Consider the following 26208-nt stretch of genomic DNA (forward strand, 5'->3'; position numbering starts at 1 on the left):
GGCCTCCATCCCCTCTCTTCGCAAAGCATCAGGTGGTAATCGAAAGATGCCTTTGTGTCCTGTGAGGGCTCTCCAGTACTATTTGACGAGGACTCGACATCTCAGGCCTGAGTCTCAGAGTCTCATCCATAGCACTGGCAGAAGCAAGAAGGAGGGGGTCGAGGTACCGGCTTATGAAGTGGTAATAATCCCACTTAGACTCCTAGGAATCTGCAGTCAAGACAATTGATGTCGAGTTTGGAAGTACCAAACAACCTTCACCGTTTTCTATTAAAGAGAGTATACCACAAGTTCTTCAACACTAGTTCTTGGCCCTATTTTGCTAGTTCTAATAGTTCTGTACTCATTTCTACTTCTGTACAGGATAGGAAGCAACCGGTGATGAGGTGAGGGACAGAGGTAGATGGAGAAAGCTGACCAGAAATATCAGGAAGCATCTTGTCTCTGGTCATATTGCTCAATGTTAGTCTGCAGGACCGGTAGAATGACTGCCTTTTCTGCTTCTTCATTCCTTCCCATTACTTGGGGATAAAGCACCCTGGATCTGGCATTGATGCTGGTAATCTACATTTCTGAGCCCAATTCTTTTTAGACTGGATCTGTAATCAGGTCTCCCCCATCCTCTTTTTATAAGGGGAAGAATGATGGAATGAATATCTATCCATTGACCATTATGTGCCAGGTATTTCATTCCTGACTGCATTTCCCCTTTCGGAGGAGAAAGATTCCTTCATTAATCAAGTACCAGGTACTAACGAAGTACTGGCCAGGCCCACTTTGACTAATTATCCCTATAATGAACTGATAGGTGGGTGCTAGAGTCATTTTCCTTACTTCTGAACAGAACTAGAGACAGACATTTTCCAGGGAAGAATTAGAACCAACCAGTTTGGCTAGGAGTACTTCTTACCCACTAAAAGAGGAATCTACTTATTTTAGATGATAAACCTTTGTTTAAGCATAGAAACAAATAAGGAATTTAAAAAGTAATGTGCGTTTTTCTTAGCTATACAAACTGAGTCCTTCAGAGTTATACCTCCCACCTCAACTACCCTCCCAGTTCTGAGCCGAAGGTCAAAAGCGAAGAGTCTTTGACAGAAAAATGGGAGGAGCTACTCTACTTCATGCTCACCACCTGTTATTTACTATCTTGTTAATGGTTTTAATAGCTGTTCCAGCTCTGCTGAAGACATTCCTTATTTCAAAAGACTTATATTTGTATAGCTAGGAAAAATACTAATTACTTTTGAAATATATGTTATGCTCAGAGTTACTGATCATTTCAATTGACAATATTTAACATGATAGGGCTCTTTTCCTGCTGAAATGATAGAGTAATGTTTAAAGTACTGTACTGTAATATATGTCTGTAAACGATTATAAAATGATAATGAAAAATACTGTTGATATTATTATCATCATGCTATTATTATTAGATAGTTTAACCAGAAAACTGAGTCTCATATTCTAGACTAATAGTGTTGGCAGAAAGGAATTATTTTCACTTTTATACCAGAATATTGAAACTAGACAGAACTAAAGAAAGGCAAATGACTTATTGAGAAGAGACCAAAGAATATATTTTTTAAAATGTCAGGAAACAATCTAATTATTTTCAAACAAGTAAATTCAATTTTGAAAATGACAATACATAAGATATAATATCCTACATTTTTCCTTTAGGTTTTGAGATACAAAAGCTTTTTTTTTTTTGTAAGAAAGGAAACTGAATTAGAAGTATGTCATTATTGATACTGTACTATAATATAGCTCAAAACAAAAGAAATAAAATACTTTATTGATTTATAAATATGTGAGACCCATATGTTGCTATTATAAACTTTTCCTGAATAACTTATATATTCTGAAAGGGAAAAGTTACTTACAGTTTTGCTACAACTTTAAATCATCCTTTGGTGATTTGATCGGTTGAACATACATATGGCTTTTGTCTTTTAGTATGTATAGATAGTTTTAATCTATTCTTTTAGAATGAATTTCATATTGAGTATTTATTTTGTTTTTTATAAAATGTCAAGTTATAGTCATTTGTTGCATGCCTTGTATAAATCTTTATTTGCTTATGCAGACAGTTTGTTTTATTCATTGCAATGGTTAAATATACTTGCTATTTTTTTCCAATATAGGGTTAACCGTTCTGTTAGTACTTACTGTGTCGCATCGTCGCCATCAGCCAAAGAGTCTGGTTCAACAGCAGGACGGGTGGTTAATTCAGAGTTTTTGGTGTCACGTGCAAAGGAATTGATTGCATCTTTAAAGTCTCTCACAAGGAATGAAAGTACGTGACTTGTCTTTTGTTTGTTTTTAATTTGATATTTGATTTATATTTATATAATTTTGTCTGGGAATCATGAACTATATATTCATTAGTGGGTATTGCCATGCCATTGATAACATTTTGAATAGATGAGACAACTTTTAAAGATGAGTATTTACTATATAAATATGACAAGAATACTATCCAATAATTTCTAGTCAGTGATACTTATAGCTTTATAAAACCTATTTAAAATGATTCTCTTCAATACCCAAAAATCTTTTTAATACTGTAGATTATGCAAAGTTTTGTCATTTTGATTAGTATCGTAAACTACGTGGATCTGGTTAAAAAAAGGATGAAGTAATTTCATGTTTCTCAAGGTAGTGTTCTTGGTTATTTACTTTTAATATTTTTGGTATGCACTGTACATATGATGTGCAGTTTGGGTCTTAAAATAGGCTTTTTGCTTATGCAAATGTTGTTACTGTACTTTATTTACATAGATCCCATCTCCTAAGTGTAGACCTGTGGATGCTAAATCCTCTGACATACATCTTGCTAAGATTAATAGATCTTGGTCACTGGATCCACCAAAACCAGGTCATTATATTGATTACATGTCTTTAACTACCGGCACATTATTGGTTGGAAATTCACTTATAAGAAACATATCTGGCCGGTCTATTTGTTCCTTTGTGACATACAAACCTCGGTTGTTCAAATTCTTTAACGAGTGGTTAAACTACTGTTGCAGGGTGTAGGCAAGGAGCCCTGCCCCTTCATCAGTCTGAAAGCTTCAGTTTTATTTTGGCCACTGACAAGTATGGATGTACTGTCAGCTCTAACGAATTTTTCGTTTCTTTTTTGGAACTGAATGTGTTTGAGGCTGTTGTAATGGAAGATAAGATAATATTTTGCAATTGCTAGGGGAATGGTGGATGTTGTAACCAGTTTATGAGTAAACTAGCAGTAGATACACACTCCCTCTGTGCATCTTGTTGGGTACATGATCGTTTGCAATTATCCCAATGCCCTGTATGCAGGTCATTACCTCCTGTGCTATGGCAGGTATACGTCCTAAAGGGAGAGAAGCAATCTAAGCTTTCATCTTGGCAATGCCCAAGAAGACCCCAGAGAAGTCTTTTACTGCTTAGAATACACCCCTTACCTTGAGGAGTATGTATCAGGATTAATGAGCCCTTAGCTCTGCTTTGGCAGAATTTTCAGGTTTCAATAGTGTGTAAAGTACCCCCAGTGTTTGCCGTACCTAATTGGAGGCTGGAAACACGTCACCTGTAACCATGCAGACTGCTGATGATGTGTAATATTCAATTCCCCAATTAATGGAAGAGCTTCAGTGCCCTCCATCACCCTTTCATACATGATAGTGGACTTCCACTCCACCCTTTTCCAGTGAGAATTTGTTTTAGTAGGTTGAGAGGATGGCACCACTCAAAGCTGTTATTGCACCCTTGCATGCAATGAAAGACCAAGAGTTGGAGATGCATGGACCTTTTCCACAGTGTGAGGCCATGGGTCCTACCCTGATCAGGGCTACTCCAGCTATATCTACTGTGATCCATGCCAGGAATTTTCCTCCCGTTTTTGGTGGCCTTCCCAGGCTTTTGTCAGCCCCCAATTACGTTCCTGGTTCTGTCCATGAGGTAAAAGGTCATATTCATGGGGGTGAGTGGAATCTCCAGAGCGTCGGGACACACCCTCGAACCCCACTTGGCGGGAGGGTGCTTGTAGTTTGGCTAACCCTAGGATACCGTACTATGGCCCTGTACCGATGAATGAAGACAACCTCAAGTTAAAAACTGTTCGATGAGAAAGGTACTTTCTATTATCTCTGAACATAATGGGCTGGGAAGGCAACCTTGGGACCTTTTTCAGTGAGAGCCATAGTCATTAATTGATACTTTGGTGCTCCTTAAGGCAAGAGGCCTTCCTTGGAGTTACCTTGGTTGGATCTTGTTGATTTGGTCCTATATCGAGTTGACGATCAGATCTGTGGATCTGAGAACTCGCTCGTGTCCAGTTAGTCAAATAAGATTCTGACCCCTCACTCCCGTGGCAGCAAAGGTACTTTGCGTCAGTGTCTATACAGTTTGACCGGTTGGTGTCGGTATTGACGGGAATTCTTGGAGAGACCCAAGGTGGAAGGTACATCCTTCTCTGCCTCTGAGTCAGCAGCCATGGAGTTGTCTGCCCTGGCCTCCCTCCATCCTGTTTCCTGGCTCAACCTCCATGGAATCTTTAGAGAAGTATGGGAGCCTTTTGCTGTCTGGTGGATAAGTTGTGACCTTCCTGGCTCACCAGTCTGCAAACAAGTGGGCTAACTGGCTTTTGAAGAGGAGGGATGCTTTGGTTTCCCATTTCTCAAAACAAGTTACACCATGGGTGGCATTGTCGCTTCAGAACTCATCAGTGCAATGTACTATGTCTCTACTACATAGGAGACATGTACAGGCTGTGGTGGAATCTTGGAGAACTGCTTCGCAGGACTCCCTGATCAAACATGCTGTCTTCTTCAGGGTTCCCAGCACTTTGAAGGGAGCAGTGAACAAACCTTTGGGTTTGATCAAGCCTGAGGGATTGGGATCAAAGAAGGGCCATGCAGGTGCTCCAGGATCCTGATCAGCAACACCTAAAATCTCTTCCATGTCATCTTACTGATAGAGTTCCTGTCCTATCACTTGACATTGCCAAATGCCATAGCCTTGCAGATAGAGGTGGAAGGGATTTTGGAGTAGAACATACTCAAAGTTATTTGAGACAAGTCTTCAGGCTCCTACAGTCGGGTCTTTCTAGTGGAGTAGTTGAATGGGGACTGGAAACTGGTCATCGACCTTTCTCCTCAGAACAAGTTTGTTCGTCAAACAAAGTTCATGAGGAAACAGTCCAGTCAATGCTGTCTTCCATCAGAGAAGGAGACTGCATGCTTTCAGTGGACTTGAAGAATGCACAGCTTCAAGTGCCCGTTCATCATTCCTCTCAAAAGTACCTCCGCTTCTCCTTCTACGGTACGGTGTACCAGTTCAACACTGTGCATCGAACAAGTGTCCACCTTGGTATTGATACATCTGTTGATGTATCTCAACAATTGGCTGATCTTGGCCTCCTTGGAGAGGCAGTTGCTACAGGATCAAGATCAGATTCTCGCATTTATCCATGATCTTGGGATTCTGGTTAACTGGGAAAAGTCAAATCGCATACCCAAGCTGAGGTTGAAGTGCTCGACCATGCTGATAAACACAGCAGCAACGAGAGAGTTTTTGTCAGACAATTGCATCAGCAGGCTCAAGGAGGTTGCATGACTGTTCCTGTCCAAGACAGAAGTACCATCTTAGCATTGGCATAGTCTTCTCAGCCACTTTTCCTTGCTGGAGAAGTTCATTCCTTACAAGCACATTCACCTGAGATCCCTTCAGTGATGTCTGAAGGATCACTTGTTAGCTGACAGGGATTCCCATTCCATCCTGGCTGAACGAGGAAAACCTCATCAGGGGAGTCCCATTCGACTCTCCGCCTCCGGCCATGCAATTTCTTATAGGCATTAAAAGAGGGGTGGAGCGCACACCTAATTGACATGGACGTCTTGCCTGTCTGGTCTTGAGAAGAAATGCATCTGCACTTCAATCTCATTGAAATGTAAGCAGCCTTTCTATCCCTGCAGCAATTCCAAGAACAGTTGAGGAAGCAATTGGTAGTGATGATGAATGACAACATTACCGTAGTGTCCTCCATCAACAAGCAATGGGGCATGGTCTCACTCCCTCTCTGCAAGCTGACAAAGCTGATGAATGTCTGGGCAACATTCCATGCCGTAGAGTTGTCTGCCAGGTACAGTTTAAGAGAAGTCCCTGGCACACCTCTCTCTGAAGAAGTGGACACTGTCACACCCTTACTATACAACGAGTAACCAAACAGGTAGTGCATAAAGGGATAGCAGAGATGGAGGGCAGGGATGAACACAGAAACACCATGCAGTAAGGGTGTGGCTGGGTCCACTTCTTCAGAGCGAGGTGTACCAGGAATTTCTGTGTCCAACTGTAAATTCTAGGAAAGAGGAATGTATTAGTAGTCACATTCAGTCCCCATGGACGGGTTTTAGGGTCGAACAAGCGTAGAGGCTTCTTGCCCTGTGAGGTTCAGTGATGGACTTGTTTGCAACGGAAAGTTCCCTGTGTTTTGCTTCCCTGTTCTAGACCCATAAGGTGTGTTCAAAGACACCTTCCAGCTCCCATGGGATACCCTAAAGGTGTACTCCTTTCCTCTGTTCACCCTGATCCAGGCATTAATCAACAGTGTGTTGATTATGCAAAGTCTCAGATGACCCTGGGGGCTCCTAGATGGCCCCATTCCCCAAGTGGTATCCCGATCTGTTAGACCTTCTAGTCAAAGTCCTGAGAGATTTGCCCAGGTCTTCTGAGGTACCACCAGTCTGTGAAGTCATTAGATCTTCACGGGTGAAGGCTATCCAGCATCTCCTTTGTGCCAAAGGCTATTTAGGAGGTACTACACAGGAGATGTTTGGATAAATGTGTCAGAACTCTGCAACTGTCTACCCTAGGAAGTGGGCCATCTTCTGCGATTCGTGTCTTAGAAAGAATACTTCTCTGGTCGGAGTAACTCTAGCACAAATTGCGGATTTCCTTGTCTACTTTTTATTATTATTATTATTATTATTGTTATTATTATTATTATTATTATTATTATTATTATTATTATTATTATTATTATTAACCCAGTTAGAACCCTAGTTGGAAAAGCAATATGCCATAAGCCCAAGGGCTCCAACAGGGAAAGATAGCCCAGTGAGGAAAGGAAATAAGGAAATAAATAAACGATATCAGAAGTAATGAAAAAATTAAAATAAAATATTTAAAAAAAAACATTAACAACATTAAAACAGATAATTAATATTTAGACTATAAAAACTGTTCAACATAAAAACATTTGTTGCAAGTTTGAATTTTTTAAGTTCTACTGATTTAACTACCTGATTAGGAAGATCATTCCACAACTTTGTCACAGCTGGAATAAAACTTCTAGAATACTGTGTAGTATTGAGCCTCATGGCGGAGAAGGCCTGACCATTAGAATTAACTGCATGCCTACCATTACGAACAGCGTGGAAATGTCCAGGAAGATCCTTTGCCTAGAAAAAGATCTCTCGGTTACAGGTGTCAAATATTGCAGCTCAGCCTAAGGCAGCCTTGCCCATACCGGGACCTCAGTCCCTCAGAGTGGGACATGACCTTGTCAACAAGGTCTTACACATACTCCAAATGAGCCTTAGTTGAGGTCGTCAAACAGAGATTTGACTTGAGATTCTCAAGATTGTCTTCTTGTTTGTCTTAGCATCAGCGAAGAGAATAGATGAGTTTCACGGTCTCAGGGTCGAAGCAGGTCTCCTGCATTTTTGTGCCAGAGTTCATGGCCAAATCTCAAAACTCATCAACATATAAACTCGGGTGGTGATCAAGAGAAGATGCTTTTGTGGCTTATGAGGGCTGTTAAATTTTGGTATTTTTAAAAGTTCAAAAAACCAATCAGGATAATCAATGATCTGAAATGCTCCAACTTATTCTCCCCATATTTTGTCTGTAAGGTGGTTCTTGCCCCCTCTTACATCGTCTGGAAAGTTATAATCTTATATCACAATTCCTTGTGTACTTTGGAGCCTTGAGTTCCATGCTGATTGTAATCCCATGAGCTTTGAGTCAGATTCTTGGTTATAGTCTACTCTACTTATTCTAGGACTTTCCCTTGGCAGCTTGTTCTTCCCAGCTAAATCATGAATTTGGCTATGTAATTGGTGAGTTTGCAGTTGAACAAAGACACTTTGCTTAAAACAAAACCGATTTTTTCAATATGAACTTATCAAATGTTTGACCTCTTGACCCTGCAGATTAGTCACATGTGAGTTGTAGCTATCCAGAAAGCAGACATTCCTCTTTTATATTTGGGAGAAAACGTCCAGAATATAATGGAGCCCCCTACTGTGGTCTATGTAAAAAAAGCATTTTTCTTTTATATTTGGGAGAAAACGTCCAGAATATAATGGAGCCTTCTACTGTGGTCTATGTAAAAAAAGCATTTTTCTTTTATATTTGGGAGAAAACGTCCAGAATATAATGGAGCCTTCTACTGTGGTCTATGTAAAAAAAGTATGTGTTGAAAAAGTTATTTCTGTTTTTAAAAGATTGATTTCTTTATTTTAGGTGTGTTAAGGCTCCATGTTGAACCAAAAAAATCTGAGTCATCTGTTCCAAGTCCAAGCAATAGTGGTGTCTCATTACGCAGCTTTAAGAAGGAAAATTTTAATGGAGATTACCATAACTCTACCTCATCTCAGGTCCAGACTTCCCAGGAGGAAAATTCAACAACTAATGATGCTGAAACTGTGATACAGGTTCAGACTTCTGCTAAATTAAGTGACGTGTCCCAACCACTAAGGTAAGTCTCTAGACATTCTTTTTAATGCAGCAATAGTAATCTGTAATTATAAAAGATATATTTGTATAGATTGTTACTAATCAATTACTGACCCATGATTAATACACTGACTTGTAATATTTCACTCTGAATTACATTACTGTAATACTTTTTTTATTTCTTAGGAACTAACTTTAGGATCTATAACTTTGGTTTGGAGTTCTAACCAATCTTATATTGGATAATTTTATTTTCATGGTGAGAGGAAATGTAATCATTAGTTAGTTAGAAACTTATTTGCTGGAAGGGATAGTGTTGATTAGCACTTTTTCTGGTATATTTTGTGATGGTCTTCAAATATGTAAATTTGATATTTATAATGTAATTGCTTCTTTAAGACAATTTGTCACTGGAAGTGATGGCTTAAGGGCAGCACTGCCCCAATTTCAAGTTTAATAACTAATAGAGAATTTTTTTTTGTATATTCACTTTCACTGAATTTGCATGTTTACCTTCAGCTTAATGGTGGTGGGTGAGGCATCATCCAATTCTGTGGAGCAAGGTTACTCTTCTCTTCCTGTCAGTGGATGCATATCAAGAATCCTGAATGACTCTGATCAGCGTCTTGTATGGGTTTGAGACTAAAGACCATCTTTTTGGGTGCTTTAAGGATGTGAAGTTTAGTCAGTGATTTCATCATTTGTCTAGCTGAAACTAGGATAAGTTGTTGATGGATGGTGGAAAGTCATTTGCACAAATTGATAGTTTTAATGTTTTATTTCTTTACTCTTATTAGCACATAATTCATAAAAGTGTCTAGAGTAAGTGGCATGTAAGTATTATTCTTTGTATGTTAGTTTGAGATTTTATGATTATGTGGACCAAAAATCTAGGCTATAGTTTCAGAATGATATTATTGTTCATGTAACAGACCCAGAAAACTTTTCCTTCATGCATGTTTATACCCTTGAATTGTATGACCTTAATTCCAATGACTGCGTATGAATAAGGTGTCTTTTAACATGTCTTGAATACTTTTTCATCCTATTTGAATTTATAATTTTCAGAAAATAACTTCCCCCAAAAAGTGTCCTTATTTGCAATTGTGATTATACAGTTGAAAATAATGTAACAGTGGGGCAAGTGAAAATTTATGTCAGCCTAGCATTTGGATTATTATTCAAGTTTTTGTATAATTCATAAAAGTGAAATAATACAATTATCTTTATGATTGTTTTATACTGATATTCTAAATATGAATTTATATAATTGAAGTAAAGTACACTCAGATTGAATTCTTGCTAAAAGTATCCAAAGTGACCTTTTAAAATTCCTCTCAGAATTATGTTTCTACACACATACAAATCTTTTGTCCTTTAAAATAGGAAATGTCTTCAGAGGAGCTGAAACAGCTGTTCAGATTGATAACGAGGTAGTTAGCAACAGGTCCTAAGCCTTGGGCAGTAGCTCTACCCACTCTTCATTTTTATCTTCATCCGCAATGAGTATGATCATACTGTTGCGTCCTATGCAAGGCTGTTCAATCTATTTCTCATACTTTTTAGTTTGATTGGTTGATGAATTGAAATACGAATGAAGAATGGACACTGCATCAGTCTATGATTAAACCCGCGATAGATCCACTCACTCTGTGCCGTAGAGACATGATTGGTCACAATTATCCTCAAATACCGAGCGTATATCGTTGCCTCCCCTCCCCCCATTAGAAGTGGTTGTATTCTTTGAGGAGGGGAAGGCTAAGTCTTCTTCAATGTCCATGGTAATGCTCATTACAATGCTAGAGAGATTATTCAACTCCTTGTACTCCTCATCACGGTTGTCGTTCACTGAAGCTTCAGAGTATGTGCCCCTGGCTTGGTTCTAAGGGCCATACTTCAGGAGCAAGTAGAACTCAGACCTACATCGGAAAATTTTTTTTTTATGGCTGGTGGAATTTAATTTGATTGCCACACTCCAACATGTGCTGGAAGTTCTTCCTTGCAAACTACCGATAATGAGTGATCTATGAAAGGCTTGGCCTTCCTTAGGTCTTGCAGGTGGACTTTCAATGTCATTATGACAAAAGTAGTAGCAAAGGCCACTTTACCCTAGTGTCCCTAGTGCCATTGGTCCCAGTGGTGATCACAGTGTTAGCGACCCCAAGTGTTGATCACCCGGTATGCCCTAAGCTAAGACGGCTTCCATCTCTGTGGAAATGTAATTGCTGTAGACAGAAGGCAATAAGAAGGCTGTGGCACCCTTAAACCACTAATAAGTGAGTCTCCCCATTTTAAAGGTTAAAAGGTTTGTGTATGAGTAGGAACAAATGTCATATTTTAAAAGTAATTTATAATTTTCTTAGCTATACAAACCTGAGTTCTTTAAAATCAAACTTCCCACCTCAACCACCCATCTCAGTCCCGAGCCGAAGGTCAAAAGTAAAGATCCTTTGACAGAGTAGACTAGGCTACTCACCCATGCTCACCACCTGTAGGTATTTACCGTGTCAACAATTCAATGACTGTTCCAGCTCTGATGAAGACATTCCGTATTTCATAGGACTCAGATTTCTATAGCTAGGAAAAGTAAGAAGAAAATTTAAAGCGTGTAATATTGTATTTCATTGATGGTGGTTGTGTAGTTGTGGTTTTAACTAGAAATTATTAACCAAATTTAATTTCCTCGTTTTAACTAGATATAGAAGTCCCTTATTTTACTTATACCAACCTTAAGTGATTGGCTTTTGGTAAACCATCCAGATTAGAGTAATTGATACTTTTACTAATATTTGGGAATAAGTGTACCTTGTCTGTACTTAACCATTGCACAAAGTATTCCTCTTTCATACTTCCTACTTTACAGTAGCTATTATGTGCTATGAAATCTACCTGCAAAATATTTCAATTTTATTTTGAAGTCTTTCTTCATGCTGAAGTGTGTTTCTTTTGTGAAAGGAGGGATGTTTCTACCTATTTCACTCACAAGTATGATGAAACTTGTGTAAAATTACTTTATTGGGTATGTCAAAGTACACAGCATATAGGGTAACTCCTATAGTGTAGTGTAAGCACTTAGGTTCCAATTTATTTATAGTTTTTTGGGCTTTTCACCTGGGAGTCATGGGTTGGATCTCAATGTGAAGTGATTATTTTTATTCTATGGAACACATGATTGTTAGGTGTTTTGCCTTTTATTCTCTCAAAATTATTAATTTGAAAGAATTTTTAACACTTGGGTCACAGGTTAATAAGGAAGTTAAGTGAACTTCCTGGTATGCAGGTTGCGCATTCGGACCAGGTAACGCTTTTGCTACTAGGCTCCAACTCATTTTCTCATATTTATCTTGCAGTTGGTAGCACCCTTTCCTTTCATACAAGATTCATGGGAGTCGTAGGAACATATTTCTTTTGCACACAGGATATTATGTTGATATCCCACCCCACCACATTAAACTACAGGTTTAATGTGATTGATAGTTATTTACAAAAAGTTTTTCAATACAAAAACTTAGATTTTGCAGAGGTGTAGTTCATATCATAAAAAACACACAGACACACTCTCTCTCTCTCTCTCTCTCACTCTCTCTCACTCTCTCTCTCTCTCTCTCTCTCTCTCTCTCTCTCTCTCTCTCTCTCTCTCTCTCTCTCTCTCTCCTTGATTTGCTATTGTGAAATGTTATTTTCTCTGGGATTTTTCAAATTATATTTATTATTATTAAATTCTGGCCTTTTGAAATATACATATTGTACATTGTTTTTTGATAAGCCTAGATAGGTCACAAACTTGACCAGCAAGATAACATATGATTAATTCCTTCCCTTTGTAGCCTATTATTGTTTGTGCAACATTCATACAACCTTGTTACATTTTTTTAGTAAGTAAAGTCTCATGTACACTAAACACTTAAATCTTGGATTTGATCATATGTTTTGAATCATTTAATCACAACCATGACGATACTAGCTTCAAATTGCTTTGAATTGAGTTGTTAGTATTCATGGAAGCTTAGTTACAGTAACTGCTGTAGGGAACATGCTTCAGTTTCCTTCTTTGTGCACAATTAGGGTTCTTGAGGATATTTGGGTTTGGAAGATAGATTGTTAAAAAAAATCTTTTAGAATATTTTCCATCATCATTCATAAATTGTGTAAATGAGCAGTTACTGACAACACTACATGTATATGGATGGCGTACCAACTGCTGAGAGTAAGTTTAGGTTTATGTGAACTATATGTTTATTTATAGAGATATGATAGTTTGAATACAATTTAGCAAAAAGAGTATCCTGACAAGCATGATCTTTATCTCTCTATTGTAATTGTTGATTCATTTGTACTGTATTACAGTACATTTCCTGAATCTAGTAAAGATTTAGATTGTTGAGCGTGGCATTGCATAATGAACAAAATGTCTTCATGCTAAGGTGGTGATTATGGGTGCAGCTTTTTAGCTTTTGAATATATAGTTGTGACATCTTGGTTTGCTTATTGGTACTTTCCGGATGTACAGTAAAGTTTTAACACTGTTAATAATGCAGTCTTGCAAAGAAATTTTAATCTGAAGCCAAAGTTAATAGTTTTATACTGACTGTTAGTTATACAAAATAATTTTTTTTCAAACCAAAGACCTTTCTTAGGAATGAACTAAAGGTTATAAGTACCAAAGTCATTGAGACGTGAAAATATCTCAGGAGTGTTGTGTTTTGTAACAGTACGAGTACTGAATATTATGTATAAATATTTTTATTCCAGGTGAACTTCATAACCGTAAAGGTGACAAGAAGACATTTTTCAATTTAAAGATTTTTTTTATGGTATCACTGTATTTTAGGAGGATGAAATCTTAAATATATTTCACTGACAAAATAGATTTTGTTGTTAAGGAAATAAAATAGAATGAATTTTGAGGAAAGAAATACAGATGGGACATGTTTTGAGAAAAATGCATGCTGTTTGAGATTATACTTGAATGATGGACACCAGATATACAAACAAAGTAATGACAAATCAAAAGCAGAGTTAGAATACAAAGTGGCTAGATGCAAGTGTTACTGGAGAAAAAGAGAAAGTGTTGTGTATTGGAAGAAATTTTCTTTTTCTCAGTTTTTGCTGTAAAATCGTACAGGTCCAGTATATTAAAAGAAGTGTTTGACTTTTAATTCTTGTATACATCCAGTTAATTATTCAAGTTAATTAGATAGTCAAACATAAGGGAATTTTTAGGCAGATTTCTTTTAACAAAATGTTAAAGTATAAGATATTCAGAACTAGTATTGCTTTTGATGCAAATATTTCCTAATAAGACGGGTTGTCTGGAGAAGATAAAGTATCCAAGTTGGTTTTTTTCTGCTACAATTATTGAGAAAACAGAAATATAATTATTTGAATGTTTACAAGTAATTTTACTTTTGGATAGGAGAAAATTTAATGATATAGATATTGAAAACAAGGGGGAACTTTTAATGGTTCAATTAATGATGCCGTAGCGTTTACTGTACATCTCAAGTAAAACCAGATTAGTAAGAGTTTCTTGTAGTTATTCTAACATTATTAGTGTGTTGATCTATTAGCTGGAATATCTATACACAAAAATACTTTTCAGAATTGTAAAAGTCATCAATAATATAGCAATGATCGATAGATATGGTACTGTACTGTACTTCATGAATGTGATGAACCCCACAAAGGGAAAAGCTGACTTGGAAAGTTATGATGATCACCTAATTTTATAAATTAATATTTATCCTTATTCTCTTTTTAAGGAAAGTATATTATGAGTTGAAATCAATCAGAATTGCTTTATAGCTTAGGTCATTGCAAAATTTTGCAAAGTTGTTTGATAGCTCTTGTAACAATTTCTTTCATGAATGGAACCTACTATAAAGTCATATAAAAGGGATGGTTTTGTAGCAGTGACAATATTTTAGTCTTCAAACTCTTCTAGCTTTTTTTTTTGGTATGTTGACTGACATTATAACTTGAGAATCCAAGTTATTCATATTATTGGTTAACACATAATGGGGAGTTTCATATTTGACAATAGTTCATCACTGACAAAGCAAAAATGACAGACCACCCATTCTTCTTTTCTTATAATTAACTGGGAGATGCAAGTATTCGTATTCATAGTTCCTGTATGTCATATATACCAAAGAATTTCAGCGTGTTATAGTTCCATTTTACACAACTGTGCCCAGTCAATGAATTTCAAATATTTTTTATCTTGTAAAGTTTTGAGGTCATACAAATAATACAGCACAGTATAGAATATGTTAAGGCTAAGGGCATTCCTAGTGAAGATTGTGGAAAGAATACAATATTAAAAAAAAATGTGTGCATGTTTTTAAGGTAGTCAAAGTTAGTAAAATTCCGAAGCCTTTTTTTTTTATACTGACCAGGTATTGAGAAAATGAAGTACTGTACAATGATGTTCATTTTGTTCCTATTCCTTTTTATTTTTTATGGTTCATTTCTGTATAGCAACAGAAATATATTGGAGATTTTAAATTATGTTTATGCAAAGAGAAGTCTCATCAATACTATAGTCCATTTCTTTTAGCGATGCATATTTGCACCGACTCGCGGCGGTGCCCTTTTAGCTCGGAAAAGTTTCCTGATGGCTGATTGGTTAGAATTATCTTGTCCAACCAATCAGCAATCCGGAAACTTTTCCGAGCTAAAAGGGCACCGCTGCGAGTCGGTCTAACCAATCAGCCATCAGGAAACTTTTCCGAGCTAAAAGGGCACCGCCGCGAGTCGGTGCAAATATGCATCGCTAAAAGTAATGGACTATAGTTAAAAGATTTATTTTAGTATAATGTACTTTGGAATATGGAAAATTATACTTTAAACTTACATTTGAGGTAATAAAAGTACTGTGTGATACTAGAGACATTGCTGAATATGTATCCTTTGGTTCCTAATTGTATTACTTATTTCTCATGATGATTTTTCATTTTCATTTACTTAGAAATAGTATAATGAGTTACTGTATATGACACACCCTTTTCTTTGTCAGTTCAAGATAAATTTATACATCTGATGTGGTTATTTGTCAACAGAGCTAGTTTTCATTGTGTTTTTCGGCAATCTATCTTTTCTTCATATTTTCTCATTAAGGTATTAACTATAGTCCATTTCTTTTAGCGATTCATATTTGCACCGACTCGCAGCGGTGCCCTTTTAGCTCGGAAAAGTTTCCTGATCGCTGATTGGTCAGAATTAGCTTGTTCAACCAATCAGCGATTAGGAAACTTTTCTGAGCTAAAAGGGCACCGCTGCGAATCGGTGCAAATCTGCATCGCTAAAAGAAACTGACTATAGTGACATGAAATATGGTTGATATGTGAGAATTGTAGAATGGGTATTTTAAAATTGAGTTCAGTAATAATTGCCATTAATGTTTGTTATAGCCATAAAAAACTCTCATTTCAATGCAAGTTTGAATAAATATCAATGACTGTCCGTCCATTGCCTTTATGGCAGTCTTCAATAGCTTTATTACTTATACTCTTCAGTATAGGAAACTTTATAGACTTCCATATTTTATGGCAAAAATTTAGTACGGTACTGTGCTTGAAGTGTCCATATTTTTTTTCTTAGTTTCATAACTGTTACATATTGTACCCATACTGTACAATATTATATGCTGTATGTTAGACTGGTATCTGTGCTTAGAGTCTTGTTTTGTTAGTATGTAGAAATATCTAGTCCAATCTTAAATATGCTTTGAGAAGTTTAAGAATTACTCAAGAAGTAAATACTGTACTGCATGATCCTCAATGTTGCTATTAATGTAGATTTGAGTATGTCCAAACATTTATACTATACAGTACTGTAGTCCTTGGGTTACCATATTCACAGAAATAAGTTCATTCATTTCTGTAATGAATTAGAAGATGATTTTTTGGGTTGTGAATTCATAAAAAAAAAAATTAAATCAAAGATTATACATTCATTTTTGGAGTTAAAACTTTGCTAGTACAGACTGTGTTTGGGGGTTTAGTTTTCACCCATTGACTACACTATACAACTTTAGCATTATTTGTAAACAAGTGGTTTTGGTCATTCTATCGAGGATATAATCGTTACTCAGATATACACTAGTACAAGAACTCAGTAAAGGTTGTCATTACCATTTTACATGACATTTTTCCCCCACCCCCCAGGTTGTCACACAACTGCTCTCTATATTCCCAACTTCTTATCTCACCGTAGAAATAGGATTTTATAACCTATTTAATGTAAGTTTTTATCAACGTTTTGTTAACCTTTTCAAGAAAAACAAAGGTATTTTTGTTATATACAACTGTAAAACTATGCAAAGCACTTCATTTACAATGAAATAGCTTTTACTTGCACATACCCATAGAATGTTAGTGAAATTATAGAGCAATTATAGCAATAGGAAAGCACACTTATCTCAGATCTGAATATTTTTGTTTGCTGATATAGTGCAACCAGGCTTACCAAAGTTATCTTGCCAGTATTGTAGCTGTAGTACTTTTTGTGTGTTGTAATATTCCTGTAATAATACACTGTCAGTTAATCAAATTTATCTCATTAACCTCATTTTTAGTTGTGATGTTGACTACATAAGGAGTACAATGTGAAGAGGAGGAGTTTACACCATCTGCATTACAGTACATATGAAACTGAAATACTGAAACTTTGTTATTGAGAAAACTTGTTGAACAGGTATGAGAAGAATCAGCCAAATATCAATGTCAATTGAGGATTTACATCAAATCTCAGTTGCTGGTAATGGAGATCGTAACAAGTGAGGCACCTGCTAGCTACTGTATGTAGAAAACTTAAGTTAGCAGCCAGATGAAGTTGTCTTGAGTGAAAAGGAAAGGATTGCAAACACCTTTGTACATGTATTGCTCTTCTCTTAAAATATTCAGTGCTGTACAGAAATTGCATGATTGTGGTTAGGAAGTTTGTATGATTCGCCCTGAGTTTAGTGCTGCCTTTGGCCATGTTAATCATGATGCCCTTGTCTTCAAACTCAAACAGCTGGAAATGGGTGGGTCTTTTCTTAGCACCATTATTTAATTTTTAAGTTAATATATTGCAAAGAGTAGTTGTTGATGTGCACCATAGTGAGTATAGTACTGTAACGTGATATCAAGTGTTCCTCAGGTTAGTGTTCTTGGCCCATTACTTTTCATACTATACAGTATACACATGATATTTTGTTTGGCCTAGAAAACAAGCTCATTACATATGCAGATGATGCTACCCTCTTTCCCACAATTCCATCTCTTGAATGTAGATTTGGGGTTGCTGAATCTCTTAATAGAGATCTAGCCAAAATTAGTGTATGGTGCAAATTATGGGGAATTAGGTTGAACCCTAACAAAATTTAAAGTAAGATTGTAAGTATGGCAAGGACAGTGGCTCCTCAACATCCAGATCTCAGCATTGATAATTTTTTTAACACTTGTATGACTTTTAAGATTTTAGGTGTGATTTTTTTTTATAGAAAATTTACTTTTGAGAAACACATTTGGTCTGTCTCTTCTTCAGTTACAGAAAAATGTGGCTTATTGAGAAACTATTTCAAGAATTTTGGTGATCAAACTATTCTGAAGTGTTTTAATTCTTTCATTTTGTCTTATTTCAAGTATTATTCTCCTTCCTGGTCTTCAGATGCTGAATCTCATCTTAATTTGTTGGACGGGAACTTACGGTCTATTAAATTTCTTATTCCTGATCTAGATACTAATCTCTGACACTGTCGTTTAGTTAGTTCATTATGCATGCTGCAAAAGGTTTTAAATAATTCTGACCATCCTTTGCAGTCATATCTTCCTGGACAGTACCATCCTATCTTATGTGTTGTTCTATAGGCTGAAAAGTGTTTTGAAATATTAGTTGCTATTTTTCCTTGCTTAAGCCACCAACATATGCATAATAATTTTCTTTCTACCTTGATGTAGGTTGCCCAGCGTTAATAACCCTGTAAATCATTGAATGAATATTTGATGAAATTTTATGTTGCCCTCAGTCATCAACACCATTTATGTAATGTTAGAAAGATAGGCATTGCCTGGATACAAAAAGCAACCCTATAATGCTGGGATCACACACTCACATACTGTAACTCTCTCCCATGTTCTCTCCTAAGAGGATTTAATGGTAGTTAGCAATCAAATATGTAAAACTTTAGGGCATGCTAAGTAAAACCGGGCAATTGGTACATCTGATTTGTGGCGCCAGGTTTTTATTTGGGTGGCGCACCTGTCTGGTATCCGATTGGATGCAAATCAGGTTGGGGCTTAAGCCCATACATGAGCGAGTGTACAGATATGGTGGGGTTGAGGGCCTGCTGACGGTAGCATGTGGATCAGACGTATATAGCTCGTAGGTCAGTCATAAACATGGTACGTTTATGGTGGGTAAAACTTTAGTTGGTAAGTTTGACCGGAGACATCTGGCAACATTTCCAATAAACGTCCTAGCGGAAAATATTGGAAACCTCGCACCAAGTGATTTAAAGGGCTGCAAGATCATTCAGTTCGCTAGTTCAATGACCAAGCATCTGGTTTTGTATTTTGTATACTTTTGTCTTAAGATCATGAGTTTTCCATAACGACTTGGTTTATGTCTGTTATATGTGCTTGGTAGTAGGTTGGCCAAGGTACCAGCCACCTGTTAGAATACTACCGCTAGAGAGTTATGGGGTCCTTTGACTGGCCAGACAGTACTTCATTGGATCCTTCTCTCTGGTTACGGTTCAGTTTCCTTTTGCCTACACATACACCGAATAGTCTGGCCTATTCTTTACAGATTCTCCTCTGTCCTCATGCACCTGACAACACTGAGATTACCAATCAATTCTTCGCCCAAGGGGTTAACTACTGCTCTGTAATTGTGCAGTGGCTACTTTCCTCTTGGTAAGGGTAGAAGAGACTCTTTAGTTATGGTAAACAGCTCTTCTAGGAGAAGGACACTCCAAAATCAAACCATTCTTCTCTGGTCTTGGGTAGTGCCATAGCCTCTGTACCATGGTCTTCCACTGTCTTGAATTAGAGTTCTCTTGGCACACTATTCTAACTTATTTCTTTTCCTCCTGTTTTGTTGAAGTTTTTATACTTTATATAGATATTTAAATTAATGTTACTGTTCTTAAAAATTTTTATTTTTCCTTGTTTCCATTCCTCACTGGACTATTTTCCCCGTTGGAGCTTACAGCATCCAGCTTTTCCAACTAGGTTTGTAGCTTAGCAAGTAATAATAATAATAATATCTTCCCTTTTTCTTTACTCAAGGTTTATTTTACTTCTAAGTGTATGCATGAGAGAACATTTTATCTTCCATTCTTTGCCGTTTCGCTTGAAGTACTTATTAGAATATCGTGTTTTAGTTCTATTTAAACAATAATGAATTGTCCGACAGAAAATTATTTAGCCAAATTGTTTACAATAATCATTACAGCTTGTGGATTGAGACTGTATATTTATTTAAAAGGATATTAGAACATTATTTTTTGTTCTATAACAACTGAAAACAAGACTGAGTAATCTCTACGTCAAACAACCGAAAAGTTATTTTGACTGCAGAGCAGTGCATATGTCACAGCTATAACTAGGCTTACAAAAATCAGTCAATAGGCCTAATTAAGTGATTAACTGTAGTTTTTCTTTCGCAATAGGCCTACAAATTCTCAATAGACCTTTAAATATATGAATATTGTATTCTTAATAAAACAACTGTTCACATTTAACAAATGAGGCTCCCTTCTGGCATGTAGACTTTCAGGCAATAAAGTTGTCTCATGAGCTGCAATAATAGCAGAAAAAGCATGAATGATACAATCCCAAAACACCTATTAGGGAAAGGAATCAAATACGGAAATAGAAATAAAGTTATAAATAAACAAATGGCAAAATGATAAAGAAATATGACATCAAACAAAGTAAAATAAATTAAAGGAATAAAGTTAGGCCTAGGGCAGTGAAACTCGTCTGGTAAACCGGATTAGCAAAAAGAGTATTTGCACTAAGTGAATTTTTATGTTTCGGTAATTTGGTGTAGTCAAAGTAGGATTAATGTCCTCCTAAATATATCCTTTATTAATTTCATATAATATAATTTCTAATTTTTTATGTATGATAATCAACCTGTTAAATCTTATTTGTTTCGGTAATTCAGTGTAATCAAAGCAGGATTAATATCTTAATTATATCCTTTATTAATTTTATATAATATAAAAAATTTAGTTCAATCTTGTATTATAATTTACCTGTTGAATCTTATAATTTGAAAAATTGTCTGCTGTTCACTTGTTCAACAATAAAATAAAATAGCTATAAAATAGTTATTCGCTTTCTCACCAAATTTCTGTGAAGAAGAAACAAAGATGAGTAAACCTTTATATTGTTGCAATTAGTTTCCTTGCAATTTTGAATTGTAGAGAGTAATTTCTATATAAGAAAAGCCTAAAAGATATGAAGAAAATATAGTTGTTGGGAAGAAGATGGTGTCAGTGTTGCCAGATATGGAGATTTATCCCCAGATTTTGGAGATTTTTGGTGTCCGATGGGGATATTCTATACATATTTCTATGAAAAAAAGAAACAAAGATGAGTAAACTATATTGTTTAAATTATTCTACTTGATTAATTTATATTTTAGTAAATTCTACATGATCAAAAGCATATATATTTGTGGAAATAGGGATTTTTTGGGTGGTTTGGGGGATATTTGGGCTGTTTTGGGAATTTTTTATTAGAGTTTTGGGGATTTTTATACTAACGCATCTGGCAACACTGCACAGTTTACAGAGTCCGCTTCGTAGTTTTGTCGGTGCGCGTCTACAACTGTGAAACTTACTATTTTGCTCGATTTCTTTTAACATTTTGGTGAGTTACGGTTACTTTATTCATAATACATTAATGCATCTCGTCTATGGTTTTAATTGAAAATATTAAAGTGAAAAAATTTATAATAGCATCGGCGGACAAGCCAAAAGTAGCTTTCTAGGCCTAGGTCTAGCCAGGCTATGAAGAATAATAGGAAGATATCCTCCTTGAAGAAAGTTTGTTTGTCCAAATAAGGTAAGTGCTGTATTTTCAATCAGATAACTTTTATCACTATGATATTTATGTTATGGTAATAACATGTGGGTGTATGTTCGTTTGAATAGGTGTAAAATAAACTTCTGGTTTTAGTAACGCTACAATATGAAGTTTGGTTTACGATCATTTATAAAACATTATGATTTAGATTTTACTTTAAGGCTACCTTGGACAGGAATGAACTTATTGAATTTGGTTGGGAAGCAAGCAGGTTTGAGACTTAGTGTAAATTAAAAATATTGAAATCTAAGGAAGGTCGCCAATAGGGAAAGATGACTCCTAGGATAAAACTTGACCATTTTATTTATTAGGGGGCTGGGGTTAGGAGTCCAATAACTCAAAAATGGTCATTTGCCGCCGGTTTAAACCATATAAATCGTCCAAAACACCTATAAATACAATGTTTTCAATTGATTTTATGCTAAAAATCATATTGTTTTAATAGAAAAATTTACTGGTAACCTTAGGTTAGGTGGTAGTCTTGTGTACGATTTCCAACTTTTAGTATGCGGTTTTCAGTCCTAACATTCGGTCTGTCTCAAGGAACCACAAAGGCTACATTGTGTGTGTAACTTCTATGGAAAGCTTATCATCATATCCTCCTGGCCTATTAACGCAAAGGGTCTGTTAGAATTCGCTAGTCTCTTATCTTCAGCCTTTAAATCAGTGCTTAACATTCATCATCTACTTCATGCTTCATAGTCCTCAGCCATGTAAGCCTGGGTCTGCCAACTCTAATAGTGCCTTCTGGAGCCCAGGTAAATCATTGGTGAACTAATACACTTTGGAGAGTGCAAAGCTCATGTTTATTGTAAATAACCTGATTGTGGCTAACAGGTTTAGGGTTTAGTATACATTATTACATGAACACATTAATTTTATTTAATAGTAGATTACCAATGCCATTTTTTGGAATTTTAATATTTATTATTGGTATCCAACGTATGAGGCATAGCTGCCGTTGTGATGGTCTGAACAATCCCCCGGTCTCAGAATTCTCCTTGATAATCTGCGCATGCGCAAACATTACCGTTTGCCAGTGCATACGAGGATGATGTTTCATTTTCCTGTAATGTTAGTGTGCGCAGCTCAACATTACCGCGTGCCAGTATATACGAGCTTGATGATTTATTTTCATGCGAGCAAAGCGAGCTAATGGCGGAAAAGAACCATTATACAATGTCAAGGAGAATTCTGTGACCGGGGAATTGTTCAGACCGTCACACCGGCAGCTATGTCTCATACGTTGGATACCAATAATAAATATTAAAATTTCTAAAAATAGCATTGGCTACATTACATTAGTACATTATTATGCCTAACAGATTAGAGGATATGCCTAATAGTATGTTTTCATTTCTCGCCAGTTACGTGAAACTTTAATTTTTCTTATTTACAAATTAGACTAATAGGCTTATTGTGGGTGCGAACCTTTTTAATTCTTTAAAAACAGGAAGATTTGGCATTTGTAAAGTTTTGTGTGACCTTCTCACATAGAAATTTTTTATGTTTTACATCTAGGGGGCACTATGACAGTAATGAAACTTATTTTAGTAAAATTTTTCCCTTGAATTCATGTTACCAAATAGGAAAAATATCATTCGTTGAACTTATGCCATATTTGTTGCGAACATGCAAGGAGTTTGCTTTGCCGTGGCTCTCTGCAGTTTATATAAATAAACATTCTCGTTAATCTGTTCTATTGGAATAATGGTAAAATTATAGTACAACATGAAATTACATTTCCAAGAGGAAAAGCAACTTTTCCTACAGTAAATAAAATTCTTTCAATGAATTTGACCTTGATTTCCACTGTAAATAAACCATTCTCCTTTCTTCCCCCTCTGGGACTTTGAGTTGTTATGAATAGGGATAAGCATGATTATTTAACACTTTCAGGATTTTTAAAAGGCCCCAGAACCTAACAAATTCACCTAACTTAACCTAGCAGTTCCCAGTTTACAGACCTAGCCTGGGGCCAAACCCCTTGGAACCCCCTTCCCAGGTCATAAAACGTTCCCATGCCTCAGACCTAGCCCAAAAGCAAACCCCCCCCCCCCCTTCCTTTCAGGTCACAAACCTACCCAGGTCATAGACTTAGGCGGGTGGCAAGCCTCCCAGATGACACTACCCAGGTCACAAATTGTGAAAGTGAATCACAAATAATTTCCTACCTTATGATTGACAGCTACTTTGTTATATGGTAGGGGAAGGGAGGAGGAGCTACTTACAAATGAACAAACAGAAGTAATTCCATTGGTAGAAAGAAAGTGTGGTTTGTAAAATGTAAACAAAACTCAACTAAATATTTCAGGGGAATAGGTTGCCCATATTTTGTGTGATTTTTTTTGTGGATTTATTATGCGTCCCAGAGAATAATGCAGAGAAAAAAACAAAAAACAAAAAGTTGGTTTTACCATTATTCATTTGCCAGTAAACTTTCCTTCTCCAAAACTCACGGTTCCCACTGGGTGACCTCCATTACCATAGGATATATTACGGTAGGCCCTTTATCTTATTAACAATTTGTTTGCAATGGAAAGAAAGGTAATTTTCTAATAAAACATAAGTTTTCCTACATAAAACCGCATTCCATTAATAGTAAAGCTTTTTCCGTGTTTTACTATAATAATACCCACTTATGACAGTAAAAACTATAAGAAATTCAGTAGCACCAGTAATGACAGTACCTCATTAACAGGTTAAGCCCAGAATTCCATGGTCAAGAGTGTGTGAAATACACATCGTAAAAGATACCAAACATAATAAAAAAAAATATGGTATTGGAATAGATGTAGATAACAAAAACAAAATTTAAGACTTTTGAAAATACTTGGTAAATATATGATACTTTAATTTCTAGTCAAATACATGAACCATATATTTTTCATAATTGTTATACTGAGTTTTATCCAGAATGGTTCCTGGACCTTCTGTAGCTCCTAATGGAGATCCGAAGAGAACTCCCTCCACGCCACTATCTACTCAAATAGCCACACAAGAACATCTTTCACAAAGCAGTAGCATCTCTTCATTTTCACACCTTGAGACTATTCAGCACCTCTTCTCTCAGAGAGATCTTTTTCAACTAGTTGTGAGGAGGATTGCTGAGCACCTGCGAAAATCTTCGGCTTCAGTCTACCAAGCCAAGTAGACTGTGTTCTGTGTTTGGTGTCGTGAAAGGGGTATCTCTCCTCGATGCCATTATTCTAACAATAGCAGAGTTCCTTGTTTACCTTCGGGAGGAAAAGCTTCTCTCGGTCTCAGCGGTGAAAGGCTACCACTCAACCTTGAACCTTCCCATCCGGCTGAAAGTTGATATTTCCTCTTCATTGGAGTTCTCTCTCCTCGTACAAAGTTATGAGCGTACATGCCACCAGTTGGAAATTAGACCTCCTCCTTGGAAAGAGATTCGCATCCTATCCTACAACATCACCCATTCAAGGGGATAGGGGTAAGTAACACTCAGCTTCGTCCCTGAGGTTTTTTTTTGCAAAGACTCAAAATCCGGGAGTAGTGGATCTTATATTCGAGCCCTTTCAGTTTGGGAGTCATTGTTCTGTAACTGATGATCCAAATCAACTGTTACTTTGTCCACTGAGGGTTTTGAGGTATTACCTTAAACACACACTGCAGCATGTCACCTCAACACCGGGAAGGTCAAGAAGAGGGTCACAAAGAACACCATCTCTGCTTGGATTTGCAGGATCATAGACCGTGCATTGAATCCCGACCCCCTTCCTGCTCGTCGACCTAGAGCTCATGATGTTAAAGGCATTGGTATGTCCCTAGCATTTAAAGGAAACTGCTGTGACTTGGGTCTTATAAGCACAAATGTGGAAACGCCAGACGACTTTCACCCCCCACTGCTTGCAAAACGTGACACAGGAACATATAGATGTTCTCTATTGGTCCTGTGGTGGCTCCACAAGTGATTTAAAATCCCTCAGGCTCCTTGATGGCCAAGTAGCAGATGGTTGAGGGCTTAGATTTCCCAGGATTAGTCTCGGGTGAATGTTAAGAATGACTGGCTCTTTCTTTCTTTCATTTTCTCCTCTTTAGGGAAACAGCATCCATGGTCCTTTGCAAGTCGGTCTAACCTATCTGCAGGTGATAACCATTTCCCTTGTGTACCCTAGTATAGAAATAATACTTTTTACGTCTCCGTACCCCTTGCGAGGTGGAATATGCTCTGGGTGTGTGCAAGGTCCATCTGTCGCCCTCTCCTGGCCCATCCATGCATGGATGTGGCGAGCACTCTTAGTTGCCCCTCAAACGGCCTCCTGCTGACGATGATCCCACTCGCCATCCTTGGTCTCCATCGTCTCTTAATCCTCAACCTTCCATTTTTTCCCACAGGAATCCACCGGCTGATGGTAACGGTGATTTTCACACAACC

General features: G+C 36.8%; 2 protein-coding genes across 4 annotated transcripts in view; both read left to right on the forward strand.

The window, feature by feature from the left end:
- LOC137625916 (uncharacterized) overlaps positions 1-14329 on the forward strand; it is a 31386-nt gene extending 17057 nt beyond the window's left edge. The window contains exons 7-9 of one of the 2 annotated variants that reach the window (XM_068356903.1): positions 2148-2299; positions 8512-8746; positions 9244-14329. In XM_068356903.1, coding sequence (XP_068213004.1) covers positions 2148-2299; positions 8512-8746; positions 9244-9364 — 508 coding nt within the window. In that variant the 3' untranslated portion in view covers positions 9365-14329. The remainder of the gene's footprint in view (positions 1-2147; positions 2300-8511; positions 8747-9243) is intronic. The other variant, XM_068356904.1, reaches the window with a different exon arrangement.
- A 7312-nt stretch (positions 14330-21641) lies between these two features.
- LOC137625917 (transcriptional repressor p66-beta-like) overlaps positions 21642-26208 on the forward strand; it is a 517558-nt gene continuing 512991 nt past the window's right edge. For both annotated transcript variants that reach the window (XM_068356908.1, XM_068356917.1), the window contains exon 1: positions 21642-21788. The gene's annotated coding sequence lies outside the window, so the exon portion shown is untranslated. The remainder of the gene's footprint in view (positions 21789-26208) is intronic.

This window comes from Palaemon carinicauda, chromosome 33, assembly GCF_036898095.1.
Source record: "Palaemon carinicauda isolate YSFRI2023 chromosome 33, ASM3689809v2, whole genome shotgun sequence".
In the NCBI taxonomy this organism is placed as follows: Eukaryota; Metazoa; Arthropoda; class Malacostraca; order Decapoda; family Palaemonidae; genus Palaemon; species Palaemon carinicauda.